This window comes from Schistocerca americana, chromosome 1 (genome assembly GCF_021461395.2).
Source record: "Schistocerca americana isolate TAMUIC-IGC-003095 chromosome 1, iqSchAmer2.1, whole genome shotgun sequence".
Lineage (NCBI taxonomy): Eukaryota > Metazoa > Arthropoda > Insecta > Orthoptera > Acrididae > Schistocerca > Schistocerca americana.
The window spans coordinates 567,032,400-567,047,510 of record NC_060119.1 but is presented as its reverse complement, the minus strand read 5'-3'; the positions used below and the strand labels follow the sequence as shown (position 1 = coordinate 567,047,510).

The following is a 15,111-nucleotide window of genomic DNA, read 5'->3' as shown; positions in this document are numbered from 1 at the left end:
CAAGCAGAGGCATAGAGCATTGCATCTCTTCACCTTACACACCACAGCAAAATGGTGTTGCGGAAAGACAAAACCACACTGTTGTGGAGTGTGTACATTCTATGTTGAACCCCAGTAAATTGCCAAAGGAACTGTGGGCAGAAGCATGCAATACTCTTGCATATTTTTTAAATCACACTGGGAAGTCCTCTACTGAAAACAAACCTCCTTGCAGATTGTGTTATAGATGACCAGTAAGCAACCTGTATCATCTGAGAATCTTTGGAACCAGAGTTATGTGCATGTGACTAAGAATTTTCATTCAAAATTTGATGACAAAGCTGTGCTTGGACTTCTGGCGGGGTTCATAAATGAAGAGATGGCTTTAGGGTCTGGATTCCATCTCATAGAAAAGTTGTACTAAGTCATGATGTAGTATTCAAGCCTTAAGTTGTATGCCATCTGCACACCAGTGGTGCTGAATTTGAAGTTGTTGGTGAAGACACTGTTCAACAGAGTCAGCCTAATCAGACTCCTAATGAGGAAAAGGAATCATAAGCTGTCACCCATGACAAGAGAATAGAAAGAGTAAGTAAAGTGTAAGAAGACTCGGAGACAACGTCAAGTTTCAGAGGAAGTAATAAAGAGGAAGAAGATTTGGATATGGTATCAAGTTCTGGAGGAAGCAAATTTTTGAGTGAGAAATGAAGAAGCAAATGCGAGAGGAAGAAACCAGAATGGATAACCACTGGAGAGTGCATGTACACGGCTGGAACTCCCATCATCAGGGACAAGGATCCAAGCACATGCACAGACGTTTTGCAGTCTAGCAATAAAAATCAATGGCTTGAGCCCATTCATGAAGAATTAAAGTCCCTGAAAGAAAGTAATACTTGGATATTAGTCGAGTGTCCAAGTGGTGTACAGATTTTCCAAAATCAATGGGTCTTATGGAAGAAAACTGCAGAAAATTGGGAAGTTCGCTTCAAAGGTTGACTTGTGCTCAAAGAACATTTAAAAAACAAGGAATTGACTATGAAGAAATGTTCAGCACTGTCATGTGTTATGATACAGTTTGACCTCTGTTGGCAGTGGAAGCTGCAGAGAAATGGAAGCTCAAACAGTTTGATGTCAAAACAGCTTTTCCTAATTATGTACTCAAAGAATATGTATACATGGAACAACCTGAAGGTTTTGAAGATGGTATTGGGCATGTTTGTTTGCTGAAGAAAAGTCTGTATGTTCTCAAACAGGCACCACATCGCTAGAACAAACATTTCCTAGACTTCATAATGAAGGCTGGATTTAAAAACAGTGATGCTGGTCCGTGTCTCTTCTACCATCAGAGCAACAAGAACTGTCTGTATGTTGCAATCTGTGTTGATGATGGTTTAGTTGTGGGCAGCAACAGAACAGATATTGAAGAGTTCATGAAAATGTTGATGCTGGAGTTTCATACAACTAGAGAGTCTCTCAAGATCTTTTTGTGTATGAAGATACAGCAAAATGAAAACAGGTCAATAGCAGTGAACCAGGAAGACTACACAAAGGAAATTGTGAAAAGATTTAGAAAGGATGAGTCTAATGGAGTTTCTACTCCAATTGGATGTGAAGTAAATAATGTCAAAAAGAAGATCACAGCCAAAGTTCCATATCGAGAGACAGTGGGCTGTCTGATGTATTTGACTACAGTTTCAGATCCAGATCCAACACTTCAAGATTGGAATCAAGTAAAACAAATTTTTAGATACTTGAAGAGTACTGTGGACTGTGAAAGGATGTACAACTACAAAGAGAGGTTGAAAGTCTACAGTGATGCTGATTATGATGGTGACAAAGACACTAGACGTTCAACAACAGGTGTCATCACAACTATCAGTCATGGGGCTGTATCATGGACCAGTCAGTTACAAAAGACAAGTGTGGAAGCAGAAATAATATCAGCCAGTGATGGGGCAAATGAGCTAATCTGGTTAAAAGGCTATTGTATAAATTGATTGGAACTTCCAAACAAGTGAAACCTCCTACACTGGATGCTGACAATGCAAGTACAGTAAAACTGTCAAAAAATCAAATGTATCATCGAAAATCAAAGCACATAGAAGTCTGTCACTTCTATGCCAGGAAAAGATTCTTGAATGGGGATCTTGAATTTGAACACATTGATGGGACCAACCAGTTAGCTGATCCACTAACCAAGCCACTGGAAAGGGTTTCATTCGAGATGCTGCATCAAAGAATTGGAGTGCAGAAGATTAAATCCATGTGGAATTCAGTATTCACTTTTAATTTTTCTTTGGAGGAAGTGTCAATATTAAAAGAAAAATGCAGTTTAGTGTAATATCTGTGTGACACGAGTTTTTCATATCTTTGTTATATGTGTACAATTGAATCTTTGGACTGTAGATCGGAGGGTACTCAGTAGAAGAAATGATTTTCAGTTACATGAACATTGTTGTAATCTCTTTCGTAGTTGTTAATTTGTAGCAAATACTTGTTTATGGTATTTTCTGTATCTTCTGACTTACAACTAATTTATCTATGTGTGATTAGTTATGTTTCATTAACTTGATTAGGAACTGTTCCTTAAATCATGTAGCCAAGATTTCAATGTCACCTACAGCCAAAACTTTAAAAAACATCTGCTCCTTTGTCAACTGTAATAAATAGCTGCTGTTTGATCACTTTTTGGTGGCTTAATATTTGTTTGATTACACTGGTATTTTTCAAAGTAGATAGTTATCTGCACTGGTATCTGTAACAGTGGGGGTGTATCTGTATTACAAAATTTTCATGCAGCTTTACAGGGAACACTGCTTCATCAACCTCAAAATTCACCATAATAAAGTAAAATTGGAAGTCCATAATATCACATATTTTCCCAAATATTTTTTTTATATTTTGTACAAATAATTTTAAATGAGCAATTTATACTAAATTATGGTGATACTGTCAGAATAAATAACAGTGAAACTTTCACAGATTAGACAGGAATGCCAATCAATGCAAAAACAAACCAATGCCATTTCACCTAGGGTGTTGTACCAAAACTTGTTTGGATGTTGATGCTGATAGCTTTTTGTGAAACAAACACTGCAGTTATGACTATGCTATTATCATAAAGGAGCAGGTTGCACTGAAGTATCAACCTGGTTCAGCGGTTGCACAGAAATGGGTGGAATAGCTGAGAGGTTTAGTTTTCAGCAGAAATATTAGGACTATACAAGATGATGAAGTAGTGTTCACTGTAAATCTGCATGAAAAGTTGTTGTGTACTGCAAACACACCCCCATTGTTATGGGTAACTATTTTCTTTGAAAAGTATCAGTGTAATCAAATAAATTTAACAGATGTCTTCTAAAAGAAAATAAATGCTACAAGAGGAGCAGTAGATCATTTAATGGCTTGCAATCAAAAATTAGCTTAAAAATGAAATACTAAAATAGAAATTATTTTTCTGTTTTCAGTCATGAAATCAACATAACAAATCATTCAATTCTGCATGTATACTTCAAGGATATATCATCCATTCGTTACAGAAGAGAAGTGGCCTACAGCTGGAATGATCTACTAGGTATAGAACCAGTACCACTTTTTCAAAGATACACTCACTTCCATAGTAAAACCTCTCTTAGATCCACAGACCATGAGACGTGGAAATGATGTGTGCATCTGAGGGTGCCCCGATAACACTGTGACACATGGCATGATGATGTGGATATGAAGTAGATCAGAAAACTGTGCATGGGTTAATGGTGCCTCTTGTTGTGTGAGATGTTCCATTTCCAGTGACATACAGGGTGTCAATATGTGGTGTGATGTGTCTGAATAGCAAAATAGCACAGCTCCCTTCCATTGCTAAACAAGTGTCCAATGAAGGTCATCAGTGGTACATGGTGCCATACTGTGGCCCACAGTCCTATATTATCCTGTATAGTTTAGTCAATTGTGTGAGATGGTTATCCTAGAGCCTTGGTGTCCTCATGTTAAAGGTACTTATTCGTTAGCTCAGTCCTGTGAGATTGGGCTTCACCATCCACCGTATGTACTGAGATTTATATGTGACATGAAAAATACTTCCACTCAGTTGAGTGTCAGCTCTTTACACCCTAGCCATTGTAGTTTCCCATGAAACACTTACAGACAGATACATGTTCCTAAAATGATATTGTCCCAAATTAGAACACTGGCATGATGATAATGCCACAGGAAGTTTCCTTCTCATGAAATTTTATCCACAACAGTAAGATGCTCCCTAACACACAGTGTGCCCTGTCTATCACCAATCAATGATCCAACAATAAATAATATTATGGAAATATGTTTGCTGTGCCAATTATGCTTCACTACTATTTGAATGCAATCTGTAGGATGCTTACGAGATGTAGTCAACATATATCCTACATATGTACACACATTGGCCATTGCGGGACTGCTATTTCACTTCTTACTACTGTGATTTGTACGTCACATATTTCCACATTTTCATCAAATGTCAGCACATATAATATTTTTCACAAGAAAATGCTCCCTTACATGGGCATGAGTGTGTTTAACCTTTTATTTGTATGGATTTGCCCCATTTAACATACATGTTTATAATTCTGCTACTTTGTCATTTAACTTTCCTTTTTGTGTGTGTGTGTGTGTGTGTGTGTGTGTGTGTGTGTGTGTGGAAATAAAAAACATAAAACTTCAAGTCTTTGTATCAGTCAGTTACATAGAAAAGTTGTCTTATGAAAGTTGCCAAAGAGTCTTCTCTGACTAAGTAAACTGGTTAATTGAAAAAGGAGTCAGCTTCTTTTTCATTTATTATTATTTTTAATTTTTTATTATTTTTATTTTTACATGCAACAGAAACACATCTGATTTTATTTATTCTCCATGTTCCAGCTGCATTTGGAGGAATTGTGGGTCTATGCCTGGGCTGTAGCCTCCTCAGCCTATTGGAGTTGCTTTACTTTTTCACTCTGAGGCCAGCATGCAAGCTGCTGAAAGGCAAAAGTGCAAACACTATTCAAGAAAAGATTTATCCCTTTTATATCAGACAGTCTCCGGATAATTTTGTTAAAAAGAAGCCGAAAGTTCTTGTTCACAACTGGTTGCCTTAAGATTAATGTAAGCTTTAGCTCTTATTCTGAAGACAGCATTCTCAATTGTTAACAGAATGGAAAAATGCTTTGAAAGTTTTGCACATGATATTAAATACTTTTTATTTGTAAATGTAATGCTAAACAATTACATACTATGACTCTGTCTGTCAGATGTCAAAGTAGGCATGCGGAACTGAACATTTCCATTATAAATATGTCATAAAGCTGTTACTGTCATACCGACTATATGGCACTTTTAAAACAGTGTATCATTTCCATGTACACTGAAAGTAAAGCTGCAGCTGTAGTAGTATAAGAGAATAAATAGGTAAAAAAGAAATCTCATCATGAAGAGTCTGACACTTGCCTGTGTGCTCCTAATGTAACAGTGAGAGACTAAGTATATGGAAAATCACAAGAAGATGGAATGTCTGAACAGTATTTACATTCAGGAGCCCAAAGTCCAACATTTGCAATAAACACATTTAAAAGTAGAGAAAATATTCATAATGAATGACTTTCCTTGACACTAATCTTCATATCACTGAAATTCACATTCAAACCTGTCCATATTTTTGTAGTCCCCAATTTATATCACAACAATCATTTATTAACACTTCACTGAATAAACTGAAATGCAAAAATTAGGCATAATTCATAAGAGTATCTGCATTTTTGAGTTTTCTAGGACTACAATGAAAACAATCAAAATTAGCACTACATGAATTACAGCATTGCAAAATGCTTGCTGGCAAGGATGTGATCTTAAGATAGGACATCATTGTAGTCAGATCTGAAACAGGCCCAATAATAACATGAACAGTCCAAATAATAATTGGTGTAGTGCAGAGTCATAATATTTCCGTGGGCTGTGGAGAGGAACACATTTGGACAGAATTGGTGTGAGCCTGCAACCGCTTGGCCCTGAAAGGCCCATATTATCTGCCACTCAAAAATGTTGTCTGCTCACTGCTCACAGAAACCTGCCTGATATAGGTTTAATGAGCCACATCAGTAATATGGCATCATCCATCAATACCTCTGGTAGATTTACAATATACAGGATGAATCATAATTAATGGCATAAATGCACACAGTTGAAAGTACACAATACTAGAAGCAAAAAAGTCTCAGTAAACATAGAGTTGAAAATGCGTACCTGAAGAGCTATGAGCAATTTTTCATCTCTGATACTGTGAAGCAAATCTCTTCTATTGCAAGCTCTTTGCTTTCCACATTTGGGAAAGTAGTAGTATAAACAAAAACAAGAAAATATCTCCAGCAAACATTTGCTCTAAAATGCATACCTTAAAAGTTATGAGCAATCGTTCATTAGAAGAGTTGCATTTCCAAGTAGCGAAGATGAGGACATGCTCATAGCTCCTAAGGTATGCATTTCCAGCACATGTTTACTGGAGATTTTTTTATTGTTTTGGTCCACATTACCATCTCCCAAAATATGAAAAGCAAAGAGGTTGCAGTAGAAGAGATTTGCTTCTCAGTATCGATGACAAGATATCGTCGTAGATGAACATTTTCAACCCTATGTTTACTGAGACTTTTTTGCTTCTAGTATTGTGTTCCTTCAACTGCATGCATTTACACCATTAATTATCATACACCCTGTATACGTGGTGATAAAAATGTAAATTAGTTACAAACTATGGTGAGCACATGCTTTATTCAACATGTAAACACCACTACAGATATTTGGATTTAGATTATGACATGTTCTATATGCCTGCCGTTTTTGGCAATGACATGGCACTGATGAATAGTGAACTCCTGTGTGACCCACTGAAGTGTCAAAACATCAGCGGTGATATAACCCCCTGAATGGCCAATCGAGGCCCACGTCAATGGCCTCTCGGTACCCCATAGCCATAAAGCAGTCCCCAAAGTGCTCCTCCAAGGCATCAAACTCTCTCTTGCTTTGATGGGGTTGAGCTCTGCCTCGCATGAACCACATCTTGTCGAAATCAAGGTCACTTTGGATAATGGGGATGAAATTATCTTCCAAAACCTTTACGTACCATTCGGTAGTCACCATGCCATCAAGGAATATCACACCAGTTATTCTGTGACTGGACATTATTGCATGACCAGACATTGCATACCAAATAGTCACCCATTGAGGGTGAAGAGACTTCTCAATTGCGAAATATGGATTCTCAGTCCAGTGTTGCTTATTGATGAACCCATCCAAACGAAAGTGGGCTTCATCGCTAAATCAAACCATACAGAGCTTACTACTTCCCACCATGCCCCATGACCAGCCATGCAGTTTGAATGTCATAATGCAAACCATTCAGAAGTTATGACCATTTCATTTCACATACTACAATAATTGTCATCCTGTATAAAACGAAATGATAAGCAATAATACACTATCCCTTTCAAAACTTTTTTTTGTGTAAAGATTTGTGACCAAAGAGCCAATGTTCATATTTGTGTTATCTGCAAAAGTCATAATACCACAACCCTTTGGGATCCTACATCCTTTTACCAGTCTTATCCCCACTCTCCCGAAGAGGGCATATGAATAATATCAGTATCCAGCTTTGATGTTGTCTTTTATGGTTATCTGGATTCGAATTCACTGAAGATTTTCTATTGCAACAAATTAATAATTTGCACTAATTTACATTATTGTTTTGACATTGTTTACTTTGGGGCTCATCAATATGCAGAATGAAGAAAACATTTTAGGTTAATCACAATTCGTACATTATACAAACTTCAGGCACATGGTAGGAATAAAATTGCTATTGTAATTATGGAGTAATTAATGATTACAGTTCCAATATTTCTAGTCGTTGAAAGATAGCTATTTTTATGTTTTCAAACTAAAGAACAAATTGTATAAGTAATAGAAGTATGACATGATAATTTTTCAGTCAGAATTAAGCATACTCATGTTCTAATTGGTGTTAATTAATGGACTTTTTATTACGACTATATAGAAATGTAAAATTTTACTCATACAAATTTTAATTAATTGAATCTAGGCATTCCATTCAATAAAACTAATCCCTCTGTTCACCTGAAAATGATAGGATGATTGTCCTTTAAGTAAGTAAAATGATATATGCAAATTAATGAAATATATTGTTGCAATGATAAAACATGTAATTTATGGTCCTAATAGAAATAGATTCTTTCCTGTCTTTGTTTGAAATTATTCACTTTTATTTCATGTAAATGTCTATGTAATTTGAGAAGATGTATGTAAAAGTTTTAATTGTTAAGTATGTAAATTGAATTTATAAGACCTGCCAGGTTAGCTGAGAGCTCTAATGTAGTGCTTCCTGGACTCAGGTAGGTGTGTCATCCCCAAATCGAATCTGTCCAGTGGATTAATGATGAGGGCCAGTGCACCAGCCAGCCTGGATGTGGTTTTTAAGGGGTTTAACACATCCCACTCAATGAATCCCGGGCTAGTACACACGTCCCACTGCAATTACACACCTCACAGACATCTGAAATATGTTTGCACTATGTTATGGTTTACATTACATACACACACACACACACACACACACACACACACACACACACATTGGGTGCAGTGTCTTAATTTATTTGAGCAGACAGTAAACTATCTTCCTATTTATGACAGATAGTACACACCTGCAGACTTGATTCTGAATGTCAAAGAGAGCAGTGAGTGGGTAAACCCTCTTCCAAAATTTCCAAGACAAGCTGAATACTACAAAAAATGGAAATATCTGTGTTAACTGCACTCACTCATCAACTGCATCTTAGAAAATCACGGTATGACAAACGTCTTAGAAACATCCAAAATTAGAAAGAATGAAATTATGTTTTGCTCAGAATTCACTGCAGATCTTCACAGCTCAAACAAAAAAACAGCAAGTGGGCATTACTTTGTGGAGGACCATAAGTCGTCACACACATTCCGCATCCAGGTTGTTATTTGTTAACAAATCCTAGAACCAATATGATTCAAGGATTGTACCCACACAAATATTTGAAGAAGTTTCAATGTACACAAAACTGTAAATAAACACTGTGTAGGGAAGGAATATTGGTCATACTGATGTCCAGATGAACTGAAGTACACAAAACATCACACATCCTGACTTCATTTTGGAATGAACATTAAATCTGTAACACATGTACGTATCACTGATACAAGATCTGCACTAACTGGAGTTGTATCTACACATCTGCATATGTATTGTTGCGGCCACATGTAGTAAGCATTGCTTCACGCAGTGGAGAATGGCAAAACAGAGGCACGCCGGTGACCGAGGCATTGTGAAGTAGGCAGGCACAGATAGCCTTGCTGACAGCAGCAGTCTACCAACAGACTGATGCAAGGATGCACACAGACCGAGTGCTGAGCGAAGCCTGGAGAGTGCTGAGTAAGGGGAAATGAGGCCAGCATGCTAAGTTATGCTGCAATATACTGCGGTGGGAGTAATAACAAAAAGTTACCACCGAGGGTGAAAAATGTCCTCCTGCTGGATATAAATAGTGGAGCACAGGCAGCAACAGACAGAAGCCATTAGGAAGCAGTTCGGATCTGAGGACGGACAAGGTCCATGTCCGAATGTTCAATCTTCATAGGTGATGATTCCAGAAGTCTGTTCCAGCTTGCAGGAGTAATCTGTTCACTGCCAGATATCAGCTTCAGTTCTGTAGGTTGGCCCGAGTTCGGTCGGCACCATGGCTGACTAACTACAGCGAGAACTTCCAGCAGAACCGGCCACAGAGCGGTCTTGGTCACAGGCGCCACTGGGGACTGACTTCTGGATTTCACGGCAACCCGGCCCCACGGCACGTGGTCCGTTCATGATGGGACCTCACGGACATTGCGACTAATGACTTCCCAGCTGCCGGTGCAGCAGGCGTCGGCAGCTGACCTCACTGCGACGCGACTCCATGGGTGTGCCCATACTGGGGCGCCGAGCGGCGACGAGTTCATCTCAACCACAGGGCATCCTGGCTTCAGCAGAACACTGGTGGCCTGAGGCTCCCGAGTGTGATCAGTGGCACGCATTGCATGCATTGTCAGAGAATCTACACAGCAGCAGCTAGGCGGAGGGTTCCGCAGGGCTGGGCATTGATGACAAGGGGGAAATTGTAAAGGAAGTTCAATAAATAATTATAAAACTCCACGCCATCTCAGTCTTTGGCACAGCCACTGTGTCTGCTCCTAACAAGTGGTGCGGAAGTCATAACAAGTGGTGTCATGTGCACCCACACCATTACTTTGACTAGCACTGTGTGGAGCAACCGAGAAACACCCAATAGGGTGAGTCCAGCAACTGCCTTCTCTCTATGTTTTCTGTGTAGCTAGACATGTCAAGGGTAATGTTAAGGGACGTGAGAGTGTCATTTGAAAGGCCTAGCAGCCCTGTAGACTTATCGCAGTTCTGTGGGAATGATAGTCACGTTAACTTAGCACCATCTAAATGTGTAGTGTGTGGATTAAAAGGTCACGTCACTCCTTGTGATAAATTTGTACCAAGCACTTGTGATGTGTGTGGCTTCTATGGTCATGTAATGGGGCAATGTGGTAAGTCTAGATGGCTTGCCATTAGACGTGCTAGGAATTTACTTGCTTCTTAGTAATACAATTTTATTTTTGTGAGGTGAGGTATACCACATGGAAAAGCCAGAGACACGTGCAACCAGGACAAGTGACACCACAGCCGCATTGACAGAGCAAGTTAAGAAACTGATTGAAGAAAATAAGTTGCAAAAGCAGCACATGCAGAGGATCGAGCAACAATTGCTGCAAAATACTCACTCAGGCTCGGGAAGCAATAGTGTCGAATGCAACAGTACTGTCTTTTCCGGTGTGGCAGATTGTTCAGTGGCTAATTTGATACCTTCCTTCTCGGGTAAAACATCAGAGGATGTGTAGTACGGCTAGACTGTGTGGCTGGTCAGAGGAAATGTGTTTGCAAATGGTGAGGTTATGGTTAGTAGGTGATGCAAAGACTTATGTGGCATACGACAAATGGTTAAAGGATGCTACTATGTTCACAGAGTTGGGTGAGGTTTTATTGCAAAGGTTTAGGAAACAAAACAGTACCAGATTTTTTAGAGAAAAATTGGGGAGGATGATGGAAAAAATGGGTGAAATGGTAGAAGAATTTTCAGACAGTATTAGGAGAACGAATTTGCACATGTATGAGTTAACGCAAGATGCGAGTGCAAAAGAAGTTCTATTGAAAGAAGCAGAGAGTAGAGATTTAGATGCAATTTTGCGGGGGTCTCGCCAGATTTTTCATGTCGGATATGGATGGAAAATCCAAGTGACTTAGCAGCAGCATTGCGCGTAGCTACACATTTGCAGGAAGTGGATAGCGCCACTAGAAGTCGCAATGACAAGAAAAATTTTTCGTCTTCCAAAGAGTGTTACCATTGTAGGAAGCAAGGTGATTTTAAGGGACAATGTCAGGAACGGTAGCGTTTCATTTGTCAGAAAATAGGGCTTAAGGCATGGCAGTGTAAAGCCAAGAAATGGGTTAATGATGCAGCAGGAAAAAAACTGTTAAACAAAAAAGGGAGTGTTCCTGCCGTCGGGAGGCATTCCCAGTAAAAAGAGGTACTCAGAAAGTGCACGAAGAGGCGGATTGTAGTTTGATGGTTTGGATAAAAGTGGTGAAGAATTTTAGTGGATACTGGAGCGCATGTATCAGTTGTCAGTGTGGACCTTGTGGACAAGAAAGGATTGGAAGCTCCGAGATACAGATTGCGCGCAGTAGGTGATAAAAAATTAGATGCACTAGGGACAGCACAGCTCAAGTTTAAGATATGGAATGTGTGGTTCTGGGAGCAAATGGAGGTGTTGTCAACTGTGGGACAGGGATTTTCAGCGATACTTGGGTTGGAATTTCTGATTGAACATCATGCCAAAATTGGCCATTCGCAACATACGCTGGAACTCGATGGGAACTTGTTCTCAATGGGTACAGCCGTTGCAAATGTTTCAGAATCACAAGGTGCACTGATAGCTAAGGTGATACCAACTAAACTGCGTACAAGTGCATTAAAGGTGATTTCATGTGACAAAGTATGAACAGGTACAGGGAAGTTGATCTGGGTACCGGTGGATGTCGATATTCCACAGCAGGGGTTATTCTTGGTAGAGCCACTACCGAGTAATGAAGTTTTGAATGAAAAGCATTGCTTCATTCGTAGGTGTGTATCATGGGTAATGGACATAAATGGGCAGTTTACGGTTCCGGTGAGTTTAGATAACTTTGGGCGGGATGATGTTGATCTGCTGAAGGGATTAGTAATAGCCACAGTAGAGTTAATGGACGAAGAGGACATCGATAGTTCAAGGCTAGACTATGATGTAAAGCAAATTGTCAGCATGTCTGCACTTTGTGACAAGGTAAATCATTTGAGAGTAAATGATCATTAGGGTATGGAAGCATTATTACTAACATATAAAGCATTGTTTGAAGCACAGGTTACATTACCTGCTACACCGATAACACAGCATCGAATTCCAACAGGGAATCATGCTCCAGTGTATCGTAAGCCATACAGTCTACTGAAACAATTACAACCAGTAGTAGAGCAATTAATAGAGCAACAACTGGAAGATGTGATAATCCAGCACAGTAATAGTCCTTGGTCTAGTAGCGTGGTCCTAGTTCCGAAGAAGACACGGACGGGACAAAAAAATTTCACTTTTGTTGTGATTACTGACATTTGAATGAATGGACAGTGGCAGATGTATATCCAATTCCAAATATCACAGAAACGTTAGACAACCTAGGGCAGTGTAAATTTTTCTCCACTATGGATTTGTGAACCGGATATCACCAGATTGAAGTATGTCCGGAGGACAAGCCAAAAACAGTATTTACGACGCATTGTGGTCACTTGTAGTATAGGAGAATGCTGTTTGGACTAAAAAACATTCCACCAACATTTCGGAGTTTGCTGGATGGAGTCCTTTGCAGGTTGGAACCGAAAAAGTGCATGGTTTATCTGGATGACATTATAGTTTTTTCAAGAGATATAGAGCAGCATGTGGAACAGTTAGAGGAGGTGTTTAAAAGATTAGGGGCAGCACGACTAACATTAAGTTTGGACAAATGCCATTTTGCACAAGCTCAAGTAACTTAACTCAGGCATGTTATCAGTCAGGAAGGGGTATGGACAGATCCTCGTCTCACTTCTGCAGTATGAGATTTTCCGGTTCCGCAAATGGTTAAACAACTGCAATTATATATTGGTCTTGCGAGCTATTATCAAAAATTCATACAGGGGTTCGCAGGAATACCGAGGACACTTACTAAGTTGCTAAGAAAAGGTGTTACCTTCCAGTAGATGTCAGAGTGCGAGAAAGCATTTCAAGAGTTGGAACGGATACTGACATCAGATCCAGTTTTCAAGTTTCCAGACTTTTCGAAGGAGTTTATACACCAATGTGATGTGTCTAATCGTGCTCTTGGGGTTGTACTTGGGCGAGAAATTGATGGCAAAGAACATCCGATTGTGTTCGCGTCTTGTCAACTTAACAAGGCGGAACAAAATTACTCCATGATGGAGAAGGAATTGTTTGCGGTAAAAATGGAAATGTCGTGTGGCTAGGGCCTCCCGTCGGGTAGACCGTTCGCCTGGTGCAGGTCTTTCGATTTGACGCCACTTCGGCGACCTGCGTGTCGATGGGGATGAAATGATGATGATTAGGACAACACAACACCCAGTCCCTGAGCGGAGAAAATTTCCGACCCAGCCGGGAATCGAACCCGGGCCCTTAGGATTGACAGTCTGTCACGCTGACCATTCAGCTACCGGGGCGGACGTTTGCGGTAATATATGGGATTTTGTACTTTCTATGTTATCTGTAGGGTAGAAGGTTTAAGGTTGTGTCGGATCATTCAGCTCTGAAATGGTTATTAGGTCTGAAAGACCCAGTGAGTAGGTTAGTGAGATGGGCGCTGAAACTCAGTGAGTTCGATTATGAGGTGATACACAAGCCAGGTGTGAAACATGCCAATGCTGGCGCATTGAGCAGGAAAGTGGCAGTATTGCAAGTAACAGGGGTGACTGAAGATGAGTGGTAAAGGGCACAGGCCATGGATAGTGATTGCCAATAGTTCAGAAAGCAACCGCAGTTCCTAGTACAGGATGGGTTACTTTGCAGGTCGATGGAATGGGTCCACGCGTCGTCTTACCAGCAGCGTTAAGATCTGAAGTTTTGCAATAGGCGCATGACCATTTTCTTTCAGGACATGGTGGGAGAAGAGATATGGATAGGCGGATAGTGGAGAAGTTTTGGTGGAGATAAGACGTCAAGATGTGGATGAGTACATCAGGAACTGCGTGCCATGCGCACAGCGTGCGGTCTTGAGCCATCAAAAGATTCAGCTTCATAGATTACCAGAGGCAGACAGACCTTTCCAACAAATCGGAATTGATGTATTAGGCCAATTTAATAGGAGTGCAGCAGGGAATAAGTATGTGTGATTGACCACTTTTCTAGGTATTTAGTCATGGTTGCATTACCAGATCACAAAGTAACTACGGTGGCACAAGCTTTAGTTAATAATTGGTTATTCAGGTATGAGATACCTCAGTCCTTAATCTTGGATCAAGGTACTAATTTCACGTCTGATCTGATGAAGCAACTGTGTAAGTTACTGAAGGTAAAGAAACTATGGACTAGTCCATTCCATCCACAAGCAAATGGATAAATGGAGAGAGTGCATCGCACGATCACTAAGATGGTGAGTCGCTATGTAAATAGTCAACACACTGACTGGGACGTGTATTTGCAATTCACAACCAGTGCATATAATAGTAAGGTACATATGTTGACAGGATTGTCGCTGTATGAAGTGGTGTATGGGCAGAAGATGCCATCACCTTTTGACATGCTTCGTCCAAGGCTTGGAGCGAAGGGCGAGTATGTAAGGCAATTTGCGAAAACCATTAAGGAAGTATGGCAGATAGTTAGACGAGCTAACATGAAAGCATTGGAATGACAAGAAAGGATGGTAGGTAGAACGAGGAAGTTGCCACAGTACAGAGTAGGCCA

General features: G+C 39.9%; 1 protein-coding gene across 1 annotated transcript in view; it reads left to right on the top strand.

The window, feature by feature from the left end:
- Positions 1-15,111, top strand: part of LOC124577761 (sodium channel protein Nach-like) — a 193,071-nt gene that overhangs the window by 133,328 nt on the left and 44,632 nt on the right. Inside the window, exons 10-11 of the mRNA XM_047131226.1 lie at positions 3,447-3,553; positions 4,873-4,977. Coding sequence (XP_046987182.1) covers positions 3,447-3,553; positions 4,873-4,977 — 212 coding nt within the window. The remainder of the gene's footprint in view (positions 1-3,446; positions 3,554-4,872; positions 4,978-15,111) is intronic.